This window comes from Sorex araneus, chromosome 5 (genome assembly GCF_027595985.1).
Source record: "Sorex araneus isolate mSorAra2 chromosome 5, mSorAra2.pri, whole genome shotgun sequence".
Lineage (NCBI taxonomy): Eukaryota > Metazoa > Chordata > Mammalia > Eulipotyphla > Soricidae > Sorex > Sorex araneus.
This window is the reverse complement of record NC_073306.1, coordinates 53,607,801-53,629,811: the sequence shown is the minus strand read 5'-3', so window position 1 is coordinate 53,629,811 and position 22,011 is coordinate 53,607,801. Positions and strand designations below refer to the sequence as shown.

Genomic DNA, 22,011 nt, shown 5'->3' with positions numbered 1-22,011 from the left:
CTGGCGGTGCTCTGGAGACCATATGGGATGCTGGGAATTGAACCTGGGTCGGCCGTGTGCAAGGCAAACGCTCTACCTGCTGTGGTATCACTCCAGCCCCGTTTATGTTATTTTTTAAAAGGTCTTACCACTTATAAATACCTACGTATTTATACATGAAATAATATAGTGTCTGGGATTTGTTTTTTTGTTTATTTGTTTGTTTTTGTTTTTTTATTAGTGAATCACCATGAGGTACAGTTACAGACTTACAACTTTTCGTTCTTGTGTTTCAGTCATACAATGCTCGAGTACCCATCCCTCCACCAGTGTCCATTCTCTACCGCCGATGATCCCTGTATCCCTTCCACCCCCAATCCAATCCCCACCCACCCACCCCACCTCTGTGGCAGAGCATTCCCTTTTGTTCTCTTTCTCCTTTTGTGGGATTTGTTTTAAAGTATTGTGTGGGAGGATAGTAGGAAGGTAAGAATGAAAGAAACAGAAGTATGCCCCGAGATAGCACAGCGGGTAGGGCGTTTGCCTTGCACGCGGCCGACCCGGGTTCGATCCCCGGCATCCCATATGGTCCCCCAAGCACTGCCAGGAGTAATTCCTGAGTGCAAAGCCAGGAGTAACCCCTGAGCATCGCTGGGTGTGACCCAAAAAGCAAAAAAAAAAAAAAAAAAAAAAAAAAAAAAAAAAAAAAAAAAAAAGAAGTATGCCCCGAGTGATACTACAGTGGGTAGGGCATTTGCCTTGCATGCGGCTGACCCAGCTTCTATTCCCGTATGGTCCATCCCATATGGTCCCCCGAGTAATGCCAGGAGTAATTCCGGAGCACAGAGCCAGGAGTAACTCCTGAGCATCCCCACCAGGCATGACCCAAAAAACAAAAGAAAGAAGGAAAAAGAAAGAAAGAAAGAAAGAAAGAAAGAAAGAAAGAAAGAAAGAAAGAAAGAAAGAAAGAAAGAAAGAAAGAAAGAAAGAAAGAAAGAAAGAAAGAAAGAAAGAAAGAAAGAAAGAAAGAAAGAAAGAAAGAAAGAAAAAGGAAGGAAGGAAGGAAGGAAGGAAGGAAGGAAGGAAGGAAGGAAGGAAGGAAGGAAGGAAGGAAGGAAGGAAGGAAAGAAGGAAGGAAAGAAGCAAGGAAGAAGCAAGAAAGAAAGAAAGAAAGAAAGAAAGAAAGAAAGAAAGAAAGAAAGAAAGAAAGAAAGAAAGAAAGAAAGAAAGAAAGAAAGAAAGAAAGAAAGAAAGAAGAAAAAGAGAGGGAAAACAGGAGGGAGGGAGGGCAATTTCTTCTTAAGTTTTATTATTTTCTAAAAGTTCAGGGGCTGAAGCCATAGCACGGCAGTTAAGGTTTTTGCTTTGCACATGTCAATTCCCAGCATCCCGTTTGGTCCCCCAAGAATTGCCAGGAGAAATTCCTGAGTGAATTGCCGGTTGTGACCCAAAAAGAAAAAAAAAAAGTTCACTACCAGGTGCCTACTGCCTGTCTGAAACAATTCCCTTTTTTGAAAAAGGGGCACAAAAAAAAATGACACATTTTTCCCCTCACTCTTTTCTAAGTAATAAGTCCTATAGTTAGGAATTCCTAACAGCAGACTTTGGAAAGCAGGGCTCTGCAATAAGAGGCTTTGTGGTTTTGACCAAGTTGTTTTATGTCTTAGAGTATCAGTATACTCATCTGAAAAATGTGACCTACGAAGGAAATTTGCCATGGGTCCTGCAAAGCCAGCAAGATCTGAGGGCACCAAAGGACCCTGGGGAATGCAGGGAGACCCAACAGTCGTGAGCAACACTGCCTGTAACCTCAGACAGGCCACTGCCCTTTTTCATATGTTCTTATCTATAAAAATGACAAAGATTGGGTGACAGAACAGGAAGCACTTGTCTTGCAACCACGCTGCCCCAAGTTGGATTCCAACCCCACATATAGTTTCCCAGGGGTCAGTCATTCCTGAGCACTGCTGGGTGTGACTCCAAACATCTGGCCCTCAAAAAACAAACAAACATTCCAGAAGCTGGGAATGTCTCCGTGACTGCACACTTGCTTTGCATGTGTGACCCTGGGCTCGATTCTAGGTCCTGCATAAAGCAGAAAATATTTCAGTCTCGATGGGGAGATTCGATGAATTTATTAAATTCGGTAAAAAGTCTGGCAATGTATGTGATACTAAATATCAGGTTGGTTTCGGTGTTTTTTTTTTTTTTCCCTTTCCGATTTCTCCGTTTTGCCCAGGACCAGCTAAGCGCCGTCAGGACGTGAGTGACCCGCAATCCCTCCCTTCCCGGTGTGTCCAAAATGCAAGAGGCGAGTCTCCCCGCCGCGCAGGTGCGCACGCAGCGCCCTCGCGCGCCCCGTCCGAGAACTGCCCGCGCGGTGGCTCCGCCCCGGCGCGGCTGCGCCTGCGCAGAGGCCCCGCCCCCGAAATTGCTGGTGGTGACCCGCGTCCCGGACGCCAACGGCGGCGGCGGCGGCGGAGGCGACCGGGTCGCGGCGCCACCATGGCGGTGCGACAGGCGCTGGGCCGCGGCCTGCAGCTGGGCCGGGCGATGCTGCTGCGCTTCGCCGCCAAGCCCTGCCCGGTCTACGGCTGGAAGCGGCCCGAGCGGCCGTTCCCCGTGGCGGTGTGGGGCCGCGGGGAGCGTCCGGCGGGCCGGGCGGCGGGGCGAGGCTCCGGGCCGCGCGGCCTGCGGCTCGGCCTCCCCGACCGCTACCGCTTCTTCCGCCAGTCGGTGGCCGGGCTGGCGGCGCGGCTGCAGCGCCAGTTCCTGGTGCGCGCCCGGGGCGGCGCGGGCCCCTGCGGACGGGCTGTCTTCCTGGCCTTCGGGCTCGGCCTCGGCCTCATCGAGGAGAGGCAGGCGGAGGGCCGGCGGGCGGCCTCGGCCTGTCAGGAGATCCAGGTGGGCGTCGGGGCGGGGCTTCCGCCGGGTGGGCGGGGCTTCTTCCGCGGGGGCGGGGTCTGGGGCGGGGCCGAGAGGCCTGGGACAGACCCGGGAATTCCGCACCAAAAATCCGAATTGCTCGGAAAATCGCCACTTAGCGCACAGTGCTGGTGCTGCTTCTTGGACCATGCCCGGCGGTGCTCAGGGCTTCCCCCTCCCTCCGCGTTCAGGCATCACTCCCGGCCGTGCTCAGGAGGCCAGATGTCGTGGGGGTCCCGGAGGTGGAACTCGGGCCGGCCGCGCGCGTGCTGTCGCCCCGCCTCCTGACTCTCTGATGTGTCCCCGTCACTGTGTTCACTGCTTTCCAGTCCCCTCCAGCAGCGTGTTCGGGAGCACGCGCTGCTAAGTATAGCGCTGGTTGCGCCATCGCCACTGGGTTTGCGTGTCCTAAATTTGAAGGGCAGCTGAATCGAGCACCTCCGCCCCTGAGGTAGTTGTCACCCGGGTTAAAGAATGAGGGCACGTACCCAGGCAAGTAGCCCAGCTCAAAGACACGCAGGTCACAGAGGGCGGCTCCGACTCTCAAAGCCTGTGCCCTTTATTCTTTTTTTTTTTTTTTTTTTTTTTTTTTTGCTTTTTGGGTCACACCCGGCGATGCACAGGAGTTACTCCTGGCTCATGCACTCAGGAATTACTCCTGGCGGTGCTCAGGGGACCATATGGGATGCTGGGAATCAAACCCAGGTCGGCCACGTACAAGGCAAACGCCCTACCTGCTGTGCTATCGCTCCAGCCCCATGTGCCCTTTATTCTTATTTATATTTTTGGCCCTTGTGCCACACCTGGCAGTGCTCCAATCTTAGGGATCACTCCTGGCAGGCTCACGGGACCCTGTGGGGTACTGGGGGTCGAATCTGGGTCGGCTACCCGCTGTGCTATCGCTCTGGAAAGATTGTGCCCTGAGCACAGGAATCAGGTTGCCACCTATAACTTAGCCAAATACTTGGTCATGGCGCCGAAGTGAGAGGGAACACTATAAACCCAGAGAAAAACATCAGACCAGAACCTTTTCCTTAACCTGTGTGGTGACTGGGATGCCTGGATACATGGGGAGATGACTGGATACATTAGCCCTTTTCAGTGCTGGAAGGCAACTCTGTGTCTACTGAGCTAAAATCGGTTTCTGTACTACCCTCGAGAGAGATTTATCTCAAGGAATTGGCTCTGCTGTGTGAATGGGCAGGCTGAACCAGTTGAGGGTTATAAAGACTATCTACCAGCAGAATCCCTTCTCTTCCCAAGAGGTCTTTCTGGGTTGGAACCTGTCACTGGGTTTGTGGAGCACCTGAGTTTTTTTTACTTAGGGCTGAGTGTTGGTAAAAGATGGAATGACTTGCCCAAGATACAGCTGATTGAAGACCCCACAACATTTCCTGCTGGCTTCCAGTTCCATTTTTGGTGCTCGTCACAGTGTCTTGGGTTTGAGCTCTGGCTAAATGGGATAGCGGGTGACATCTGGCTTAGCCCCCAGATCCTGTCTGCTTTATCTTCTACCATGCCTTAACTGGCAGATGCCAAGCGTCGGAAATTCGACAGATTGTGCTTAAAATTATGTCTCTTTAAAGCTGAGGAGTGGTGGGGCTGGAGCGATAGCACAGTAGATAGGGCGTTTGCCTTGCACTCGGTTGACCCGGGTTTGATTCCCAGCGTTCCATATGGTCCCCCGAGCACCGCCAGGAGTAATTCCTGAGTGCAGAGCCAGGAGAAACCCCTGAGCATTGCCGGGTGTGACCCAAAAAGCAAAAAATAAAATAAAAAATAAAACCGAGGAGTGGGATCCTCCTAAGCTTGCGATCTATTTGCCTCTTCTCACACTTCACCCTTCTGCATCTAAATTTTTGGATAGTTGCCAGGTGATTTTAAAACTTCAGTTGTTTGACTTCTATTGAAAAAATCTGATCTTTTGCTAATGATAAAATGAATGCTAATGCTAAAATTATAGTGTCAACTGGAGTAGAATAGTGATTGCTCTCATTGGTAAAGTCAGATGAAGAAATCCAGTTGTGAAATAGGCAGTAGACATGGATGTCTATTCTGTCAGAGAGGGAAACATGAAAACCTCCTCAGTATCAGTAGCTAGTAGGGAAATGTGCCTCTACAAATACAATGTGGGGCCAGAGTGGTAGTACAGTGGGTGATACTACAGCTGGTAGGGCAATTGCTTTGCACGAAGCCAACCTAAGTTCCATCCCTGGTTCTGCATATGCCCCCACTGAGATCCTCCTGGAGTGATCCCTGAACACAATCTCTGAGCAGTGCTGGATGTGGCCTCTCCCTCCCTCCCAATAAAAACACAGTGTGAGGGCTGCCGAGATGCTGCAGTGGGTAGGGTGCTTGCTTACACCAGAGCCCCACCAGAGCTATAGGAAAGCAGGTAGGGCAATTGCATTGCACCCAGCCAATGTGACATAGGTTCGATCCATAGTATCCCATATGATCCCCTGGGCACCTCCAGGAGTGATTCCTGAACCCAGAGCCTTGATCATCACTAGGTGTGGCACAAAAACAAGCAAACAAACAAACAAAAAACAGGAATTATCCTGAGCCCAGAGCCAGGAGTAAGCCTGTAACAGAGCCAAGTATGGCCACCCGCCCCCTCACGCCCTTCACACACACACACACACACACACACACACACACACACACACACACACACACACACAATGTGATAGCACTGAAAACTTAATAGGCAGCTAACATTGATAGTACAGGGTTGAAGAGATAGCATGGAGCTGGTGGGATAGCATTTGCTGGCCTTGCATGTAGTCAATCACATTTGGATTTCCAGCACTACATAGGGCCCTGAGAACCAGCAGAAGCCACACCCAAGCACAGAGCCCATAGTAGTCCCTAAGGACCACCTAAGTATAACCAGAAAAGTATATAACCACTCAAAAATATTGTCAGTTTTCCACAAAACTTCGGTATTTATTAGCAATATGAGCAAGCCACTGCAGTCTTGGGTGTTTTCCCAGATAAATGGAACTTATATTCACACACAAACCTGCACATGAGAGGCTGTTATGGAAAATAAGTATGACAGTTACCACAAAATAGAGTTTCCCTGTGATCTACTGGGTTTACTGCCTGGTAAACCCAGTAGACTGAAGGCAGGTACTGGCGGGGGGGCCGGGGAATGTACATCTATGTTAAATTGCAGCTAGGAGCAGCCTCAGAACCCTGCCAGGTATGGCCCTCAAGATAAAAAAAAAAATTGGGCCAGAGAGGTAGTACAGTGGGTAGGGCACTAGCTTTCCACATGTCTGACAGAGCTTTGATCCCTGGTACCCCACATGGTCCCCTGAGCCCGCCAGGAATGATTCCTGAGTGCAGAGCCAGGAGTAACCTGTTAGTTTTGCCCCCCACCCCCACCCTCCAAAAAAGAAAATAACAAAACAGGTGAATGGCTGAATGAAAAATAATATACAATGAAATTTTTTTTCAGACTTAAAAAGGAAGTGCTGACATATGCTACAGCATGGAGTAAGCTTGAGGGGGCATCATGCTAAGTGAAATAAACCTGTCAGAGAAAGATGTCTCTAAGACCAAAATTCCAGAGACAGGGCCAGGCCAGGGACTTGTGACTTAGCAGTTACAAGAGCACTTCCCTTGCATGTGTGAGGTCCTGGGCTCAATCCCTGGCACTAGCACTATCCCCCTCACTGTGACCTCACCCCCAAAAACCCAAACAAAAACACAGAAACAGAAAGTAGTTGCCAGGGCCTGAGGGAAGGGTGATGGAAAATTACAGCTTAATGGGCACAGTTTCATTTTCCCCAGAAGGACAGAGTTCTGAAGATGAATGTGAGTGATGGTTGCACAATAAAGTGAATGCACTTAATTCCAGTAAACAGAACAATTTTATGTTTTGTATATTTTACCACTATACCATATATATCTTATATATTTTAATATGATATATAATTTATACAATAGAATATATTTTATATTTATAATTTATGTTTATTTTAAATTTTACTTAATTTATATTTGTTTATCTTATACTTATAATTTATAATCTATATTATATATAATTTAACATCTCATATTTTTAAGATGTGTGATTATTTTCCTTTTTTTAAAATTGAATCACCATGAGGTACATGGTTACAAAGATGTTTATGGTCAGGTTTCAGTCGGTCATAATATATTCCAACATCCTTCTCTCCACCAGTGCACATTCCCACCACCAATGTCCCTAGTTTCCTTACCCACCCCCACCTCCCCTCCAGCCTGTCTCTATGGCAGGCACTTCTCTCTCTCTCTCTCTCTCTCTCTCTCTCTCTCTCTCTCTCTCTCTCTCTCTCTCACTCTCTCTCTCTCTCTCCCTCCCTCCCTCCCTCCTTCCCTTCACCCCCTTTGGGGGTTTGAAATATAGATAGTGAGAGGTTATCATGTTTGTCTATTATTTATTTTCAGCCAGCACTCAGTTCTTATCCAAAGTGATCATTTTCAAGTATCTTTGTCATACTAGTCTCTTCTATCCAAATTTCCTTCTTACCCAGCACTTGAGGCAGGTTTTCAATCATAGACCAATCCTCCTGGCTCTTGTTTCTACTGTCCTTGGGTATTAGTCTCATATTATGGGTTTTGCCTTGCACTCGGCCAACCCGGATTCGATTCCCCCATCCCTTTCGGAGAGCCCAGCAATCTACTAAGAGTATCCCGCCTGCATGGCAGAGCCTGGCAAGCTACCGTGGCATATTCGATATGCCAAAAACAGTAACAACAAGTCTCACAATGGAGACGTTACTGGTGCCCGCTCAAGCAAATCAATGAGCAACGGGATGACAATGATACAGTGACAGTGATATTTTACCACAATTTTTAAAAACAAATGTTTTAATTTAAAGGATTTTTTAAAATTTTAGGCCCTACCCAGCAATGCTCAGAGCTTATTCTGGGCTCTGCTCAAAGATCACTCCTGACAGGGTTTGGGAGACCATCTGGGGCATCAGGGGTTAAACTCAGATTGGCCACATGTAAGGAAAGTGCCTTATTTGCTGTACTGTCTCTCCAGCCCTAAATATTTTTTATTTTTTTTAATTTAGAACTAAATTTTAAAGTTTAAAACTGATTTTTAAAACCCTGTGGACAGAGATTCACAGCAGCATTCACCAATGTCCTACGCAAAGCCAAATACTAAAGAGAACCTAACATCCTTTAGTAGGTGAATTCTTAAACTCTGATACATTCTTGAAGCAGAATGCTAAGGAATTTCAAGAAATCAACTATTGATTAATTGATTCACTCAAAGTGAACCTCAAGACTGTTATGCTCAGTGAGAAAAGTTTGATCCACAAGGCTCCAAAACAGGGGTCAGAGCAATAATACAGTGGGTAGGGTGTTTGCCTTGCATGTGGCTGACCGGGTTGCATGTGGTTGATCCCCGCCATCCCTTATGGTCCCCATATCTCATTCTCAAAGCCAATTCTAAGGATTATTCTATAAAATAATATTTCTCCATAAAGTTGGAGGGGAGGCAGCAGAGCATTCATTCAGTGCCCAGGGGCTACGCCTGAGTCAGTGCTTGGGGAAACATGCAGAGCTGGGATTTGAACCCGGGCCTCCCACATGCAGAGCAGCATATGCCTGCCCTCTGAGTTCTCTCTCCATCCCCTCTTTAAAAAAAAAAAAAAGTTTAAAGTTACTATTCAAAGTAATACTAATACCATTTATTGGTACTAAGTGCTATTAACAATGCCCGGGAAGAGGCTTGCTCTTCAAGCCTGTGTTCTTCATGGAACAGGTTTCTCACTTGCTTATCTCTCTGCTTCTTTGCTCACTTATTTCCACTCTGGAGAAACCTGTGTTCTTGCTCCAACATGTGCCTCTCCCTCTCTCGCCCTTCACATCTTTCGAATGGAAGGAAGGAAGGGAGGGAGGGAGGGAGGGAGGGAGGGAGGGAGGGAGGGAGGGAGGAAGGAAGGAAGGAAGGAAGGAAGGAAGGAAGGAAGGAAGGAAGGAAGGAAGGAAGGAAGGAAGGACTGGAAGGAAGGACTGGAAGGAAAGATTGTTATCCCTGAGTTATCAGGGATGGTTTCAGAAAAAAGGGGTTTGAATTGGGACTCAAAGGATAAATGGGAAAAACAATATAAGGAAATAGAAGACAACCGTTCCAAGAGGCAGATGAAAAATTATGAGCAGTTTTCACACGTGGACTGTTCATGTTCATGTCATTGATCCAAAGTCAACCTAGATACAAAATGTTTGTAACTGCCTGTTCCCCCTGGCGGCTCAGGGCCCGCCATCTTTCAGAGGCCAGTGGACAGTCAGGTATGGGCCTGCAGTGACGAGGCACGAGGGGCCTCATGGGATAGGAGTGGAGCCGACCCTTTCCTCCCCTGCCCCAACGAGACCCAGAGTCACTGCCCACTAACGGCCTCTCTGGCTCCTGATCGGGCTGCTTAACGGGCATGATCCCAGAGACTCAGAAACAAATCTCGGAACCCAGCAGCTTTTGGCAGAAATCCCTCCAGATTTAATTATTAAAATTTCAGAATTCCAAAATCATATGCTATTCATAATCAGCAATAGAATGCAAATTGTCTAATGTTGCCTTTTCAGAAGATCTGAGTGCTGGGGTAAAATCCCAAATAATAATGGTGGGTCTGGTGTTGAAATATTGAATGTAATCAAAGTAGAGAGAGTAATGTGGAAATCATCTGCCACATAGGTAGTGTGAAGGTGTGGGATGGAGGAAGTATTTGGGGTTTTTGGTGGTGGAAAATGTGCACTGGTGAAAGGATGGGCGTTTCATCACTGTATGACTGAGACTTACACCCGAAAGCTTTGTAACTGCTCTCACAGTGATTCAATAAATTAATTTATTTTTAAAAAATGCTTATAGAACACAGTCACACAACTTTTATTATAATGTATCTATGACATAATTTATAATTATGTATAATTATTGTTACTGTTATAGGCACAGTTAAAAGATTTTTTTAACATAAGGATAATATTTTTATGTCAAACTATTATATATGTATATATAGGGCAAAATGTAGTAACATATGTGGTTGTATATTATCTGGTTTCCAGATAGTTGCTGGGGTGTTGGGAAACTTTCCCCTGTTAAGGGACTGCTACTGTATGTGCCAGGGCAAGAAACTGATAGTTTGTTAGTTAAGGGGGTTGCGGGGGAGGCGGAGGGGACGGCACATCCACATGCTCAGGCCTGATTCCTGGCTCTGGGCCCAGGGGACCATATGGGATACCAGGGATCGAACTCAGGTTGGCCATGTGCAAGGCAAGCACCCTGCCCACTGGACTACCTCATGACCCCTACTGACTCAAAGACAAAAGTGATTTCGTCTGTTGCAGCATCAGCAGCTAAAGGAGTGATGGGGATGGCAGTGCCTGAGTTCAGAATGAGCAGTCAGGCACAGCTTGGCTGTTTCTAGAAAATCTTGCCTCGTTTTACCTCCCTCTCCCCATTTTCCTTTACGTAAGCCTCTCAGGCCCCCTGGCTCACTGAGCGTGCTTTTCACCTCACAGGAAATTTTCACCCAGAAAAGCAAACTGCTGCCTGACCCTCTGGACACGCGCCGCTGGCAGGGCTTCCGGCTGGAGGAGTACCTGATTGGGCAGTCCATTGGCAAGGGCTGCAGCGCTGCTGTGTATGAAGCCACCGTGCCCGTGTTGCCCCGGGCCCCGGGAGTGGCAAAGGGCACGAAGCTTTTTCCGGGCAAGGGCCCAGACGTGGTTCCGCAAGAAGAGGCAGAGAGAACCCCGGCAGCCCCTGCCTTCCCCTTGGCCATCAAGATGATGTGGAACCTCTCGGTAAGGGGGGCCTCCCTCATACGCAGGCGTCTGTCAGGTCTGGTGGCACTTTTAGCCAGTAGGAAAGACACAGATTCTCCGCGGGGAACCCCACACACAAGCCTAAAGCAACATGTCCCATGTTGAAATATGTCCTCAGATCACTTGGGGAACAGGTAGAAGACAGATTGTCTGCAGCAGATTTGGGGTGATATGTGAACTCTGCATTCTGTTGTTGTTGTTGTTCGGGGGCCATACCCCCAGCGATAATCAGGGGTTATTCCTGGCTCTGCACTCAGGAATCACTCCTGGTGGTGCTGGGGGACCATATGGATGCTAGGGATCAAACCCTTGTCAGCTGTGTGCAAAGCAAACCTCCTACCCACTACACTATCGCTCTGGCCCTGGACTCTGCATTTCTGATGAGATCCCAAATGATACCGTGCCACTGGGAGCCACACCTTGTAGTAGCAAGTGCCTGAAGCCTTGGTTTCTGACCTGTCAGTGCTGGTCAAGTGAGTTCCAGGTCTGTAGTTTCCACCAGCCATTCCGTGAATTCTGTGACCTGACTCTAAGAATGCTCCAGAAGGGGCTGCCACCTTCTTTTCCTCTGCTCTCACCTTTCTACCTCAGATGCAGCTCAGAGACTTCAGGCCACTCCCTGAGGACTCAGTTATCCAGCCCCCACCCCCCTATCCCAAATACACACACATATGCCCCCCCCCCCAAGAAACCCAAGGATTTCTGTGTATTTAGATTAATTTCTTGAACTTGCCACTCCATATAGGTTTAGACACTTCATTAAGATCCAGTGTTCTCTCTCCTTCCCAGAGCCTTTTCCCAGAGCTAAGGTAGAAGAAGTAGCTGGGCAGCCCTTGCCGTACACTGAAGAATGTAGTTTCTCATATTGCTTTTGGGAATGAGGGTCCTTAGACTGTTGCACTCCCCAGGGGTCTCCTTAACTGACAAGGAGCTAAATCCTGTGCCTAGGAAAAATACGGTCTCAACATTCAAACCTCACTGGTTGGACATGACAGTTATTGTAGTCTTAAAGCCAAACGGCTTGGGGCTGGAGCAATAGCACAGCGGGGAGAGCGTTTGCCTTGCACGCAGCCAACCCAGGCTCGATTCCCAGCATCCCACATGGTCCCCTGAGCACCACCAGGAGTGATTCCTGAGTGCAAAGCCAGGAGTAACCCCTGTGCATTGCCAGGTGTGACCCAAAAAAAGCAAAAAAAAAAAAAGCCAAATGGCTTGATTCCTATGAAATCTTCTTGTTAACTGGCTTCTCAAGTCCCAGGGGCTACTGGTGATTTGAGGAAAGTCAGGTGTGCTTCCTCCTCTTGGACTGGAGGTTAGATTTGCGGGATGATGATGGCTGTCCTCTGCTTCTGCACAGCTTTCTCTCGTGTGTGTGTATGGCAGTGGCAGTAAGAGGGGGGGTTCTCAGGCTCTCCTCTCTCATGAAGGAAGCTTAGGAAGAGCCTGAGTGAACCAGCGGTCACCCTTGGGCCTGGTGGTGACTAGATACATCTGTGGCAGTAAGAATGGTCCCATTCCCAGGTCATCTGGGCACCTCTTCCTGTCCTGGGCCCTGGAGTTACATACCAAGACACTGAGGTATGAAAAGGACCCCTGTCCTGTTATGGATGACCCCTTTGCCTCTCTCCCAGGAGAAGCTAGTCTCATCTTGACACTTCAGAAAGGCTGTCTTGCCCGGAGGGTCAAAGCCAATTCTAAGATGTAGCTGTCCTAATTCAGATTACAAGGGCTTGGTCTCGCCATGCTGCTTGGGTTTGTCTAACCTTGGATCCACTGTGGTTGTATTTCAGGCTGGCTCTTCCAGCGAGGCCATTTTTAGCACCATGAGCCAGGAGCTGGTCCCAGCTAGTCGAGTGGCCTTGGCCGGAGAGTATGGAGCAGTCACATTCAGGTAAACTCCATCTGCCCATTTGTCAGACTGTGAGTTCTTGGAAGCAGAACCATCCTGTGTCCACAGCACTCAGTACATCTGACCTGACGCGCTTACTGGGAACGTGGTTCGAAGTGGGTTTTCAGGTGGTGGATGAATTAGCATGGGAAAGACTACAGACTATCCGGCTCTCTGAAGATGCCCGTGGCAGGTCAAATCACACTAGGGCAGAAAAATATAAGACCGTTCAAAAACACCCAGGTCAGAATTTTGGGATGTCCAGAAGTAGTATGTGTTGGGACAGAGGCCATTCAGAAAGGCCTTCTAGAGGGACAATTTATGCTGTCTTCTGTTTTTAATAATTATAGGGACCATTCCTGATTATAGTTGTCCCTGCAGTGCTAGGGCCTGACAGTGCTCACAGCCACTAGGGAAAGATCCAGCAGAGCTCAGGGGACCAAGGAGGTGTCAGAAAGAGAATTCAAGGCCTCGCACATGCTAGGTATGTGTTCTATCAACCTGAGCCCTCTCAGTGTTTTGGTTTGTCTGAAATACCCAGCGGTGCTCAAGGCTACTCCTGGCTCTGCATTCAGAGGACCATATGGGATGCCAGGGGTTGAACCTGGGCCAGCTGTGTGAAAGACAAGCACCTTCCCCGCTGTACTGTGGCTCCATCCCCATCCTCTCATTTTTATGCTGCCTTTTGATGAATAAATAGGCCTTTTGGCGGACAAATTGAATTCCTTAGACAAAGGAGAAAAGGAGCTTAGTCTGTAGAGGGAAGCGGGAGGGGAGCAGGGGCCAAGAGTGGAGCAGCCTGAGCGCAGGCTTTGCATGCAGGAGGCTCAGGTGCTGCCAACATCGCCCCCTGAGCATCACTGGGAATGATCCCCAAGCACAGAGCCATGAGTAGCTCCCAAGCACCTTGAGTTACGTGCCCCTCCCCCACACCCTCGATGGAGAAAGAGGGGTGAAGAGTAGCCTCACTGTACAGCAGTGTGAAGAATGCTTGAGCTGAACACCAGGGGACACTGTTCGAGCAGGCAGGAGGGGGGTCTGGGGCACTTACGGTGATTTGCTACTGAGCTGTTGGAGACCCAGTGGTGTGAGAAGCAGGAGGGTAGAAATAGAGAGCTGAGGATGTGAGAAGCCTCGGCCATGCTTGGCAGGCTCCAGGACCTTTAGGGAGCCGGTCAGGCAAAGTGTCAGCTCAGCTGTGGGCTTACACTGTCTCCCGAGCCCTTGGGAGGGCAAAGTGGACAGCTCAATGTCAGCTGCTACGGAGGAGCTAAAATTAGCCTCACTTGGCTTTGTTGGTGTCACCTTCAGCCTGCTGGCATGGGGACTGTGTAGCTAAGAGCGCTGAGCTGTGTCACAGAGGCCTGTCCTGGCCTCCCTCATAAGCCCTGCCACTCTCTTACCTGTTTCAGCTTTCTCATCACACATCACTGCCCAACCTTCAGTCACGGATGTGTATTAGTCACTGCTCCTCCAGCTGTGCCCTACACTCGCCGAGGCAAGCAAGGCTCACATACCTACCCCCAAGCTCAGTGTGTCTGCTGAGCGTTTAGAGAGCATGGCAGAGTTCTCCTACCCAGGGTATTAAAGACGGCTGTCTCAGGAGAAATACTCTTCCCTGGGAGTGCTCTGGTGCATTTCTACCCAGCCTTTGCCCACCTAGGACTCAGCCCTATGAAGTGTTTCTCTATTTCTCCTACCTGGCTTCTCATCTGATCTCATTTGCACCCCATACTCTGCCACACTGAATTCCCTTCGTGGAACTGAGCCCTCTCCAGTCTCCTGTCACATTCCAAATCTTAGTCCAGATTTATGCACACACAAAGTATGTATCATTTACCCCTGCTCAGCCACACTCCCTCAGCTCCCCTGGAACCAGGAAAAGCTTCTTCACTGTAGCACCAACAATGAAGGTGGGACCCTGACTCTCCCACTAGCCCCAATGATGCATAGGCAGGCACAACGGTTTGTTCTTCGATGATATAAAACAGGAGGTTAGGCTGAATAGAAAGTACAGTGGGTAGGGCATTTGCCAGGAGTAATTCCTGGGTGCAGAGCCAGTAGCCCCTGAGCATCACTGGGCGTGGCCCCCCAAAACAATGACAACCACAGGAGCTCACGTGTGGACTGCAGCCTGAGGCTGGGCCGCCCATCACGGTGTCTGTGGTCTTGATATCTCTGGGTTTCTGCAGTTTTTTCTCTGCCGCTCAGCATCCTTTTATCTTCCTCAGGGCCCTTCTGTTCCTGTGTCTTGGGCTCCCACGATCCCAGCGAAGTCCCACGGCAGCCTTTCATCTCAGCTCGTTTGCTGCCGAGTGACTGCTGTGGCTCTTTATTCACACTCGAGAAAGATTCGTACTGGCCACTTTCCCTTTGCCTGCCAGCTATTAGGAACCTCCAGTGTGACTTCAGGCTTGTTTCTTTTGGGTCAGGTGCTTGCAGACCAGTTTCACTCGAGGTGCAGAGCAGAACAGGCAGAACCCTGCAGTCCACATCACGGCCACCATGCCTTGGTGGGGCTGTGAGTGTGGGACTCTGAGGCAGAAGGGAGACTGACAGAAACTAAATCTGTATCCATTCATTCATTAAAGGTTTATTGAGCTCATTCACCATACCAAGTGTTAATCTAGATTCTGAAATCAGAGAGTCCTATTATTTTCCAAGTACTGACAGCCTTATTCCTGTTTTGCATTGGAGACAGGTAAGTACTTGTCCAAGGTTGAACAATGAAAGATCTGGAATTCAGACCCAGGCAGTCAGGATCCAGGATCTCTCAGCTTTTCTATTGTGCCACTTGGGACAGACTGTGGATCAAATGGTAGAAGGGCCAGAGCGATAGTACAGCAGATAGGGGGTTTGTCCTGCACACAGCTGATGCGGGTTTGATCCCCAGCATCTTATATGATGCCCTGAGCCTGTTAAGAGTGATCCCTGAGTGCAGAGCCAGGTAGTAAGCCCTGTGCACCACCAGGTGGTGCCCCCCCCAAAAAAAAATAACAAAATAAAGTTCAACTGTGATGAGTCAGAGTTGGAGACATTAGGCTCTTGGGATAAGGCGCTTGCATGTGGCTGGCCCATGTTTGATCCCTGGCACCATATCGCCCCCCCAAGCATGACCAGGTGTGGCCCAGATCCAGAAATTAGTCCTAAGCATGGCCAGGTATGAGATAAACCACACTTCTCCCCCAAAAGTATGATAAGTCATCTTTATGGGGTGTTAATTTTCTCTAACATCAGGTTTGGCACCTGCCACACAGCAGAACAATAGTAAATATTTAATTTTAAAATGGACAGAGGTAAGGAGCCAGAATAATAGAACAGCAGATAGAGGGCTTGCCTCGCATGTGGCAAACTTGGGTTTGATCCCCAGCATCCCATAGCCCCCAAGCCCACTGGGAGTTAACCCCTGAGTGCAGAGCCAAGAGTAATCCCCAATACCTCATAACCCAAATAAGCACTGCTGAGTATAGATGTGTTGGCCCCCCAAGCACCACTGGATGTGACCCAGTGGCCCCCTAGCACCACCAGCCAGAAACCAAGCTATACCAGGAATGGCCTGTACAAAAGAATAATCTTAAATAGGTGAATGAATTTTAAGATTGTGACCAGGGCTAGGGATAGGCCGACCTGGGTTCCACCCCCATCATCTCACACGGTGCCCCAAGCACTGCCAGGAGTGACCCCCTGAGTACTGTTGGGTGTGGCCCCAAAAACAAAAAATTGTGACCCTAGGTTAACCTACTTCCAGTTGTTATATACTTCACAGTGACCTCACTTGTCTCCTTGTCTGCAATAGAAAATCAAAGGGAGGCCGAAAGCAACTGAGCCCTCACCCCAACGTCATCCGTGTCTTCCGCGCCTTCACCTCCTCGGTCCCACTGCTGCCAGGCGCCCTGGTCGACTACCCTGATGTGCTGCCCCCACGCCTTCACCCCGAAGGCCTGGGCCATGGGCGGACTCTCTTCCTGGTGATGAAGAAGTAAGTGCCAGTGGAAGGCCGGTCTCGAGCAAGCAGCAGCTGGCCTCACGGCTCTGTGCACAGGAGCTTAGATGCAGATGAGCCTCACCCTTGAGTGAGAAGGCCAGGCTGAGGTTGCAGGGCTCAGAGAAAATTGTTCTCAAAGAAAAAAATGTCCTTTTCATTCAGAACACACTATCACCTAGTGCTCTCAGAACCCGTGCCCAGTGCTGCTCCCCTGTGCCTGCCTACATGCTGTTAGGCCGTAAACGTCCCTTCCTCACTGTGCACCTAACACTGCCGTCAGGGTGTTCCAGGAAGCATCAGTATCAGTATGTTCAACATATGGGCCCCAGGCTCACTTGATTTCAGCTGGTGGTAGATGGCCACCAAGAGGGCACTTAGGGGAGACTCTGGGGAGGATCCAGAAGCTCCAGGGAGAGGAAAGACCATCCAACAGCAGAAGTGCTAGGGGATACTGAAGCCTTGTATTCTCCACCAGCTACCCCTGTACCCTGCGCCAGTACCTCCGAGAGAACACCCCCAGCCCCCGCCTCGCAACTGTGATGACACTGCAGCTCTTAGAAGGCGTTGACCACCTGGTTCAGCAGGGCGTTGCACACAGGGACTTAAAATCTGACAACATTCTTGTGGAGTTGGATGCAGGTAGGTGCTCTGCCGCCTGGTGTCTGGGAACACTTAGCACCTCCAGGTCTTACCCCCCCCTTTTTTTTTTTTTTAATGTTCTAATAAATACTGTCTAAATTTAGCCCTGTATACAAGAGATGAGCAGTGTGTCCTGACAAATGGAGATCTGCATTCTCTCTGGGATTTGTGGAGTGATAGTTAGCACTTCTCAAATTCCTTCCTGTTGCCCCCTTCTATAACAAAAACTTCTGAGGGAGATTTTTTTTAATTAGAGAAAAATAGATGTCAGCTCATTGTAAGAAATAAATTTCATGGGGCCTGGAGACAACTAAGAGGTTGGAGCTTGATCCCCAGGGGCCAGAAAGAGAATACAGCAGGTAGGGCATTCTCCTTTCAAGTGGCTGACCTGGGTTTGATCCCTGGCATCCCTTATGGTTCCCTGGGCACTGCTAGGAGTAATTCCTGAGTGCAAAGCCAGGAGTGATCCCTGAGTGGCCCAAAATCAAAACAGAAAAGAGCAAATTTGATCCCCAGCTTCACCCGCCATGCCCTTCTCTATTCCTAAAAGCCATCCCATCCATGGTGATATGAGGTTTCCTGGTGAACACAGCCATACTGTGTGACCCCCAGTGGCACATAACCAAGTACACGTGACCCCTGCTCACCAAAAGAACTGTATCACTGTCACTGCCATCCCATTGTTCATCCAATTTCCTCAAGCAGGCACCAGTAATCTCTCCATTGTGAGACTTGCTGTTACTGTTTTTGGCATATCAAATATGCCACGGGTAGCTTGCCAGGCTCTGGCGTGCGGGCGGGATACTCTCGGTAGCTTGCTGAGCTATCCGAGAGGGGCGGAGGAATTGAACTCAGGTCGGCTGCGTGCCAAGGCAAACGCCCTACCTGCTGTGCTATTGCTCCAGCCCATCAAAAGAACAAAGGAAGAATTTTTTTTTTTTTTTTTTTTTTGCTTTTTGGGTCATGCCTAGTAGTGCTGGGGCTAATCCTAGCTTTGTGCTCAGGTGGTCACTCCTGGTCATTGCTCAGTGTGTTGGTCTCTCTGGCCCCAGATTTGAAAAAAAAAAAAAAACTAAACTAGTTCTTTGTTTGGGTACTTGGATTTCCTGGAAGCATTTCTGTATTTGTGCAGTTGCCCCTTCCAGTCGCTCCTGTGAGTGGGCTCCTACTCATGCCTGGCCAGCAGGACTCCCGGGCACAGGCCCTGCCACTCCTCACCCACATCTTGCTGGGAGCTTTAGTCAGGACACAGAAGGTCTCTTGAGGGGAGAGAACCAGTCATTTCTGCCTGTCCCTTTCCTAGACGGCTGCCCTTGGCTGGTGATCACAGACTTTGGTTGTTGCCTGGCTGACGAGCGAGTTGGCCTGCAGCTGCCCTTCACCAGCTGGTATGTGGATCGAGGCGGAAACGGCTGCCTGATGGCTCCTGAGGTGAGTCCCGCCACGCATGCCTTGCACTGTTGGCAAACTCTTTCCTGTTTCCACTGACAGGATGAGACTTGATCCCTAATATTTGCTCAGCACTTTCCTCTTCTCCGTGATTTGGCACGAGACCCTTCGCTACCACTTTGCTTTCATCTGTACCTCACTAATATCCCCGAAGATGTGCCTTGTGTCAGCACAGAGCAGGCAGCTTGAAGCAGATGCTCCTGGAGCTGAGCCCTGGCTTACTCAGGGCCTGTGAGCAATCAGGTGCTGCGCAGGAGCATGACTGCCTGCCCTCTGCTTCCCGAGCAGGTGTCCACGGCCTGCCCTGGCCCCAAGGCGGTGATTGACTACAGCAAGGCCGATGCCTGGGCAGTGGGAGCACTCGCCTACGAGATCTTCGGACTCTCCAATCCCTTCTACGGCCAGGGCAAGGCCCACCTTGAAAGCCGCAGTTACCAAGAAGCTCAGCTGCCTTCGCTGCCGGAGTCGGCGCCTCTGGAAGTTAGACAGTTGGTCCGGTCCCTGCTCCAGCGAGAGGCCAGCAAGGTGAGGCTACTCCCAGGCACCGCGAGATTACGGTGGGTGGAACCCTCAGGTCCTAGCCCCGCAGATAAGGTGTAGGCAAGCTCTGGGATGGTAATCCTGACTTACAAAGGTAAAGGCCAGATACAGAAAGGAAAAAAAAAAATCTATCTGACCATCAATAGTGGGGCCAGGGAGATGGCTGAAAGGGTCGAGTGTAGGCCTTGCACGTAGGAGCCACAGGTTTGCTCCCTGGCGTATGTTCCCCCGAATACTGCCAGGAGTGATCCCTGAGCAGAGCCAGGAGTTGTGGCCCCCAAGCAAAAACTAAAAGTAGGGGATATAATCCAGCTATTAAACCCTTCTATACTTAATGTAGGTGGTCAGCTTAGTAGGAGTATGATGACAGACCAGGGTCCAAACTTACCTCACTGAGCATGGCAGGCGGTCATGGCCCCAGTAGATGCCGCCACTGGTTCCTCCACAATGAGAGACGAGATAGTTCATGGGACTTTTGTGATGGGAAGGTTAGACCAACAGTTCAAACTGCCACCAGGACAAAAAGCATGGCCTGGCTGGAGCCAGTTGTCAGCTGCGTGCAGGCACCAGAGGAGAACTTGGGATGGAGAAGTTGGTTGGGACCAGAGGAGGGAAAGCCCTGAAATGAGAAATCCTGAACAGACAGGGTGTGGGCCCAGCACTGGGTCACAGATGTTCTGAGGCGCAGCTTCCTTCCTGTTGCAGAGACCATCTGCCCGAGTCGCTGCCAATGTGCTTCACTTAAGTCTCTGGGGTGATCACACTCTAGCCCTGAAGAGTCTAAAACTAGACAAGATGATTGGCTGGCTCCTTCAGCAGTCGGCTGCCACTCTGTTGGCCGACAGACTGACAGAGAAGAGCTGTGTGGAAACGAAGATGAAGATGCTGTTTCTAGCCAACCTGGAGTATGAAACGCTGTGCCAGGCCGCCCTCCTCCTCTACTCCTGGAGGGCAGCGCTGTGATCCTCGCCGCTCACAGAATCACTAAAAGAACTTAGAAGCATCCGTGTGATGGTGTGTGAATGCTGAGGGAAGGGCTCCGAGGTGTTAGGGCGGGAGGCAGGAGAAAAGACAGGGTGGAAAGGCTACTCAGCCTACAAGAAGGCCTCAGGTCTGGCCAGTGGCAGGAACAAAGCTCCTGATCTGTAACTACTAACTCAGCCACAACTTTGGATGCGTTGCAGAAGCTGTGCGGACCAAATTTACACAAAAATCTACGTATAAAGAAACCGGTCTAGATATTTGCTGGCAAACTTACTTCTGTAGATACCGGATCATAAATACTTTAGGTTGTCACTGCTACCCCACACTGTCTCTGTAGCATAAAAAGAGACAGATCTGTACAAAAGAACAGGTGTGGCTAGGTGCAGAGGCAGCTTTTTTAACGGATGCTGAAATTTTAATCTCATGCATCACTAAACAGCCTTTTAATTTCTCCATTACTTGGAAACAAAAACCATGTTTAGCCTGCAGGCAGCCCAGAAAAGGGCAGCAGGCCAAACTGTCCTGTAGCCATAGTTTATATCCCTAGTACAGATGAAGGAATTCAGAGGGTCTCTTTAAAAATAGGGCCGGCATGATAGCTCAAGTGATAGGGCACACGCCTAGCATGGACAGGACCGAAGTTCAACCAACAGTCCCACATAGCTGCCTCCAACATCATTGGGGAAGGCCCTGGTGGCCCCCAGTATCACTGGGTGTGGCCCTGGTGACCCCCAAGCATCACTGGCTCAAGAAGCCAAACTTTGGGCAGTGGCTATGGACCCTTGGACTGCCAAGTATGGCCCCAATAAAAATAAACACAAGGGCCAGAGCAATATTACAGGACATGTTGCCAGCCCCGGTTCAATCCCTGGCACCACATGGTCCCAGAGCATATCTGGATTCAGTCCTGGAAGCCCCCCTGAGCATTAGTGGGTGTGGCCCTGAAGGCCCCCAAGCACCACAGGGGTGGCCAAATAATTCCTAGGCACCACAGGACCTGAGCAACTCCGCATCCTTGGGCCCTTGCATTAAACCACAAGCCCAGCTTGGATGGCAAGAATCTGTACCAAGAGGAGCCCCCCGTATATAAGAAACAACTAATCAGGCCCCTTTGTATATCTATATTGTAAATGTGGTCAGATCTCTATTCACATCCAAAGACGAGTTCTCTGCACCAGCGAGACACTCAGATGTTCACTGCAACCAAGAAGCCCTGTCCTGACTTCACAGAGCTCTGAGGGCTCATGGCCAAGCTGGGCAATAAGGTAATGGACTGAGGAGAGTTAAGACTTCAGACCAAGGCATGGCAATGTGACATCTGTCCCTCTAGGAATGGACGGTGGCTCCTTTAAAAGAGGGGGCCATGACGTGTTTGCCTGTAGGCTAGCTAAAATGAACACTGGCACAGGTCAGCAAGTTCAGTGAGGAAGGTCAGCACCAGAAGAAGCATGCCTCCAAGTAGGGCAGAGTAGGGCACCTTCTTTCATGCATCTGGACTGTCTGAGGGGGTGGGAGGAAGCACTTCTATAGCCTCCTCCAGCTACTGAAATGACCAGCAGGATAAACTGATGAAATTAACAGGGTTGTGTTTTAAACTTGTTCGTTTCCTTCTAGCATTTCTTGCAGAAATAAAATGCAAATTTTAACAGACTATATGCCTTGACCTGAGTATTTGGCTTTACAATAGGAAATTTTGTGACAGAGACAAAACCTAAAGTATTTCATGTATAATTCTACATGGGACCACAGTCGAATTCTAAAGCAAAGTTACCTTGAGGTTCTTGCTTTACCCAAG

The 22,011-nt window shown here is 49.5% G+C and overlaps 1 protein-coding gene across 1 annotated transcript; it reads left to right on the top strand.

The window, feature by feature from the left end:
• The first annotated feature begins 2,420 nt into the window (after positions 1-2,420).
• Positions 2,421-21,867, top strand: PINK1 (PTEN induced kinase 1). Its single transcript, XM_055138502.1, has 8 exons — positions 2,421-2,883; positions 10,426-10,710; positions 12,522-12,622; positions 16,416-16,598; positions 17,080-17,243; positions 18,547-18,674; positions 18,981-19,217; positions 19,938-21,867. Exons 1-8 carry the CDS (start codon positions 2,485-2,487, stop codon positions 20,193-20,195), a joined length of 1,755 nt encoding a protein of 584 aa, XP_054994477.1. The 5' UTR covers positions 2,421-2,484; the 3' UTR covers positions 20,196-21,867.
• Positions 21,868-22,011: the final 144 nt, after the last annotated feature.

Coding starts and splice junctions, on each gene's coding strand:
- PINK1 (XM_055138502.1), top strand. CDS start 2,485: ATGGCGGTGCGACAGGCGCTGGGCCGCGGCCTGCAGCTGGGCCGGGCG. Junction 10,711..12,521: donor AGATGATGTGGAACCTCTCG/GTAAGGGGGGCC, acceptor GTTGTATTTCAG/GCTGGCTCTTCCAGCGAGGC. Junction 18,675..18,980: donor GCTGCCTGATGGCTCCTGAG/GTGAGTCCCGCC, acceptor CTTCCCGAGCAG/GTGTCCACGGCCTGCCCTGG.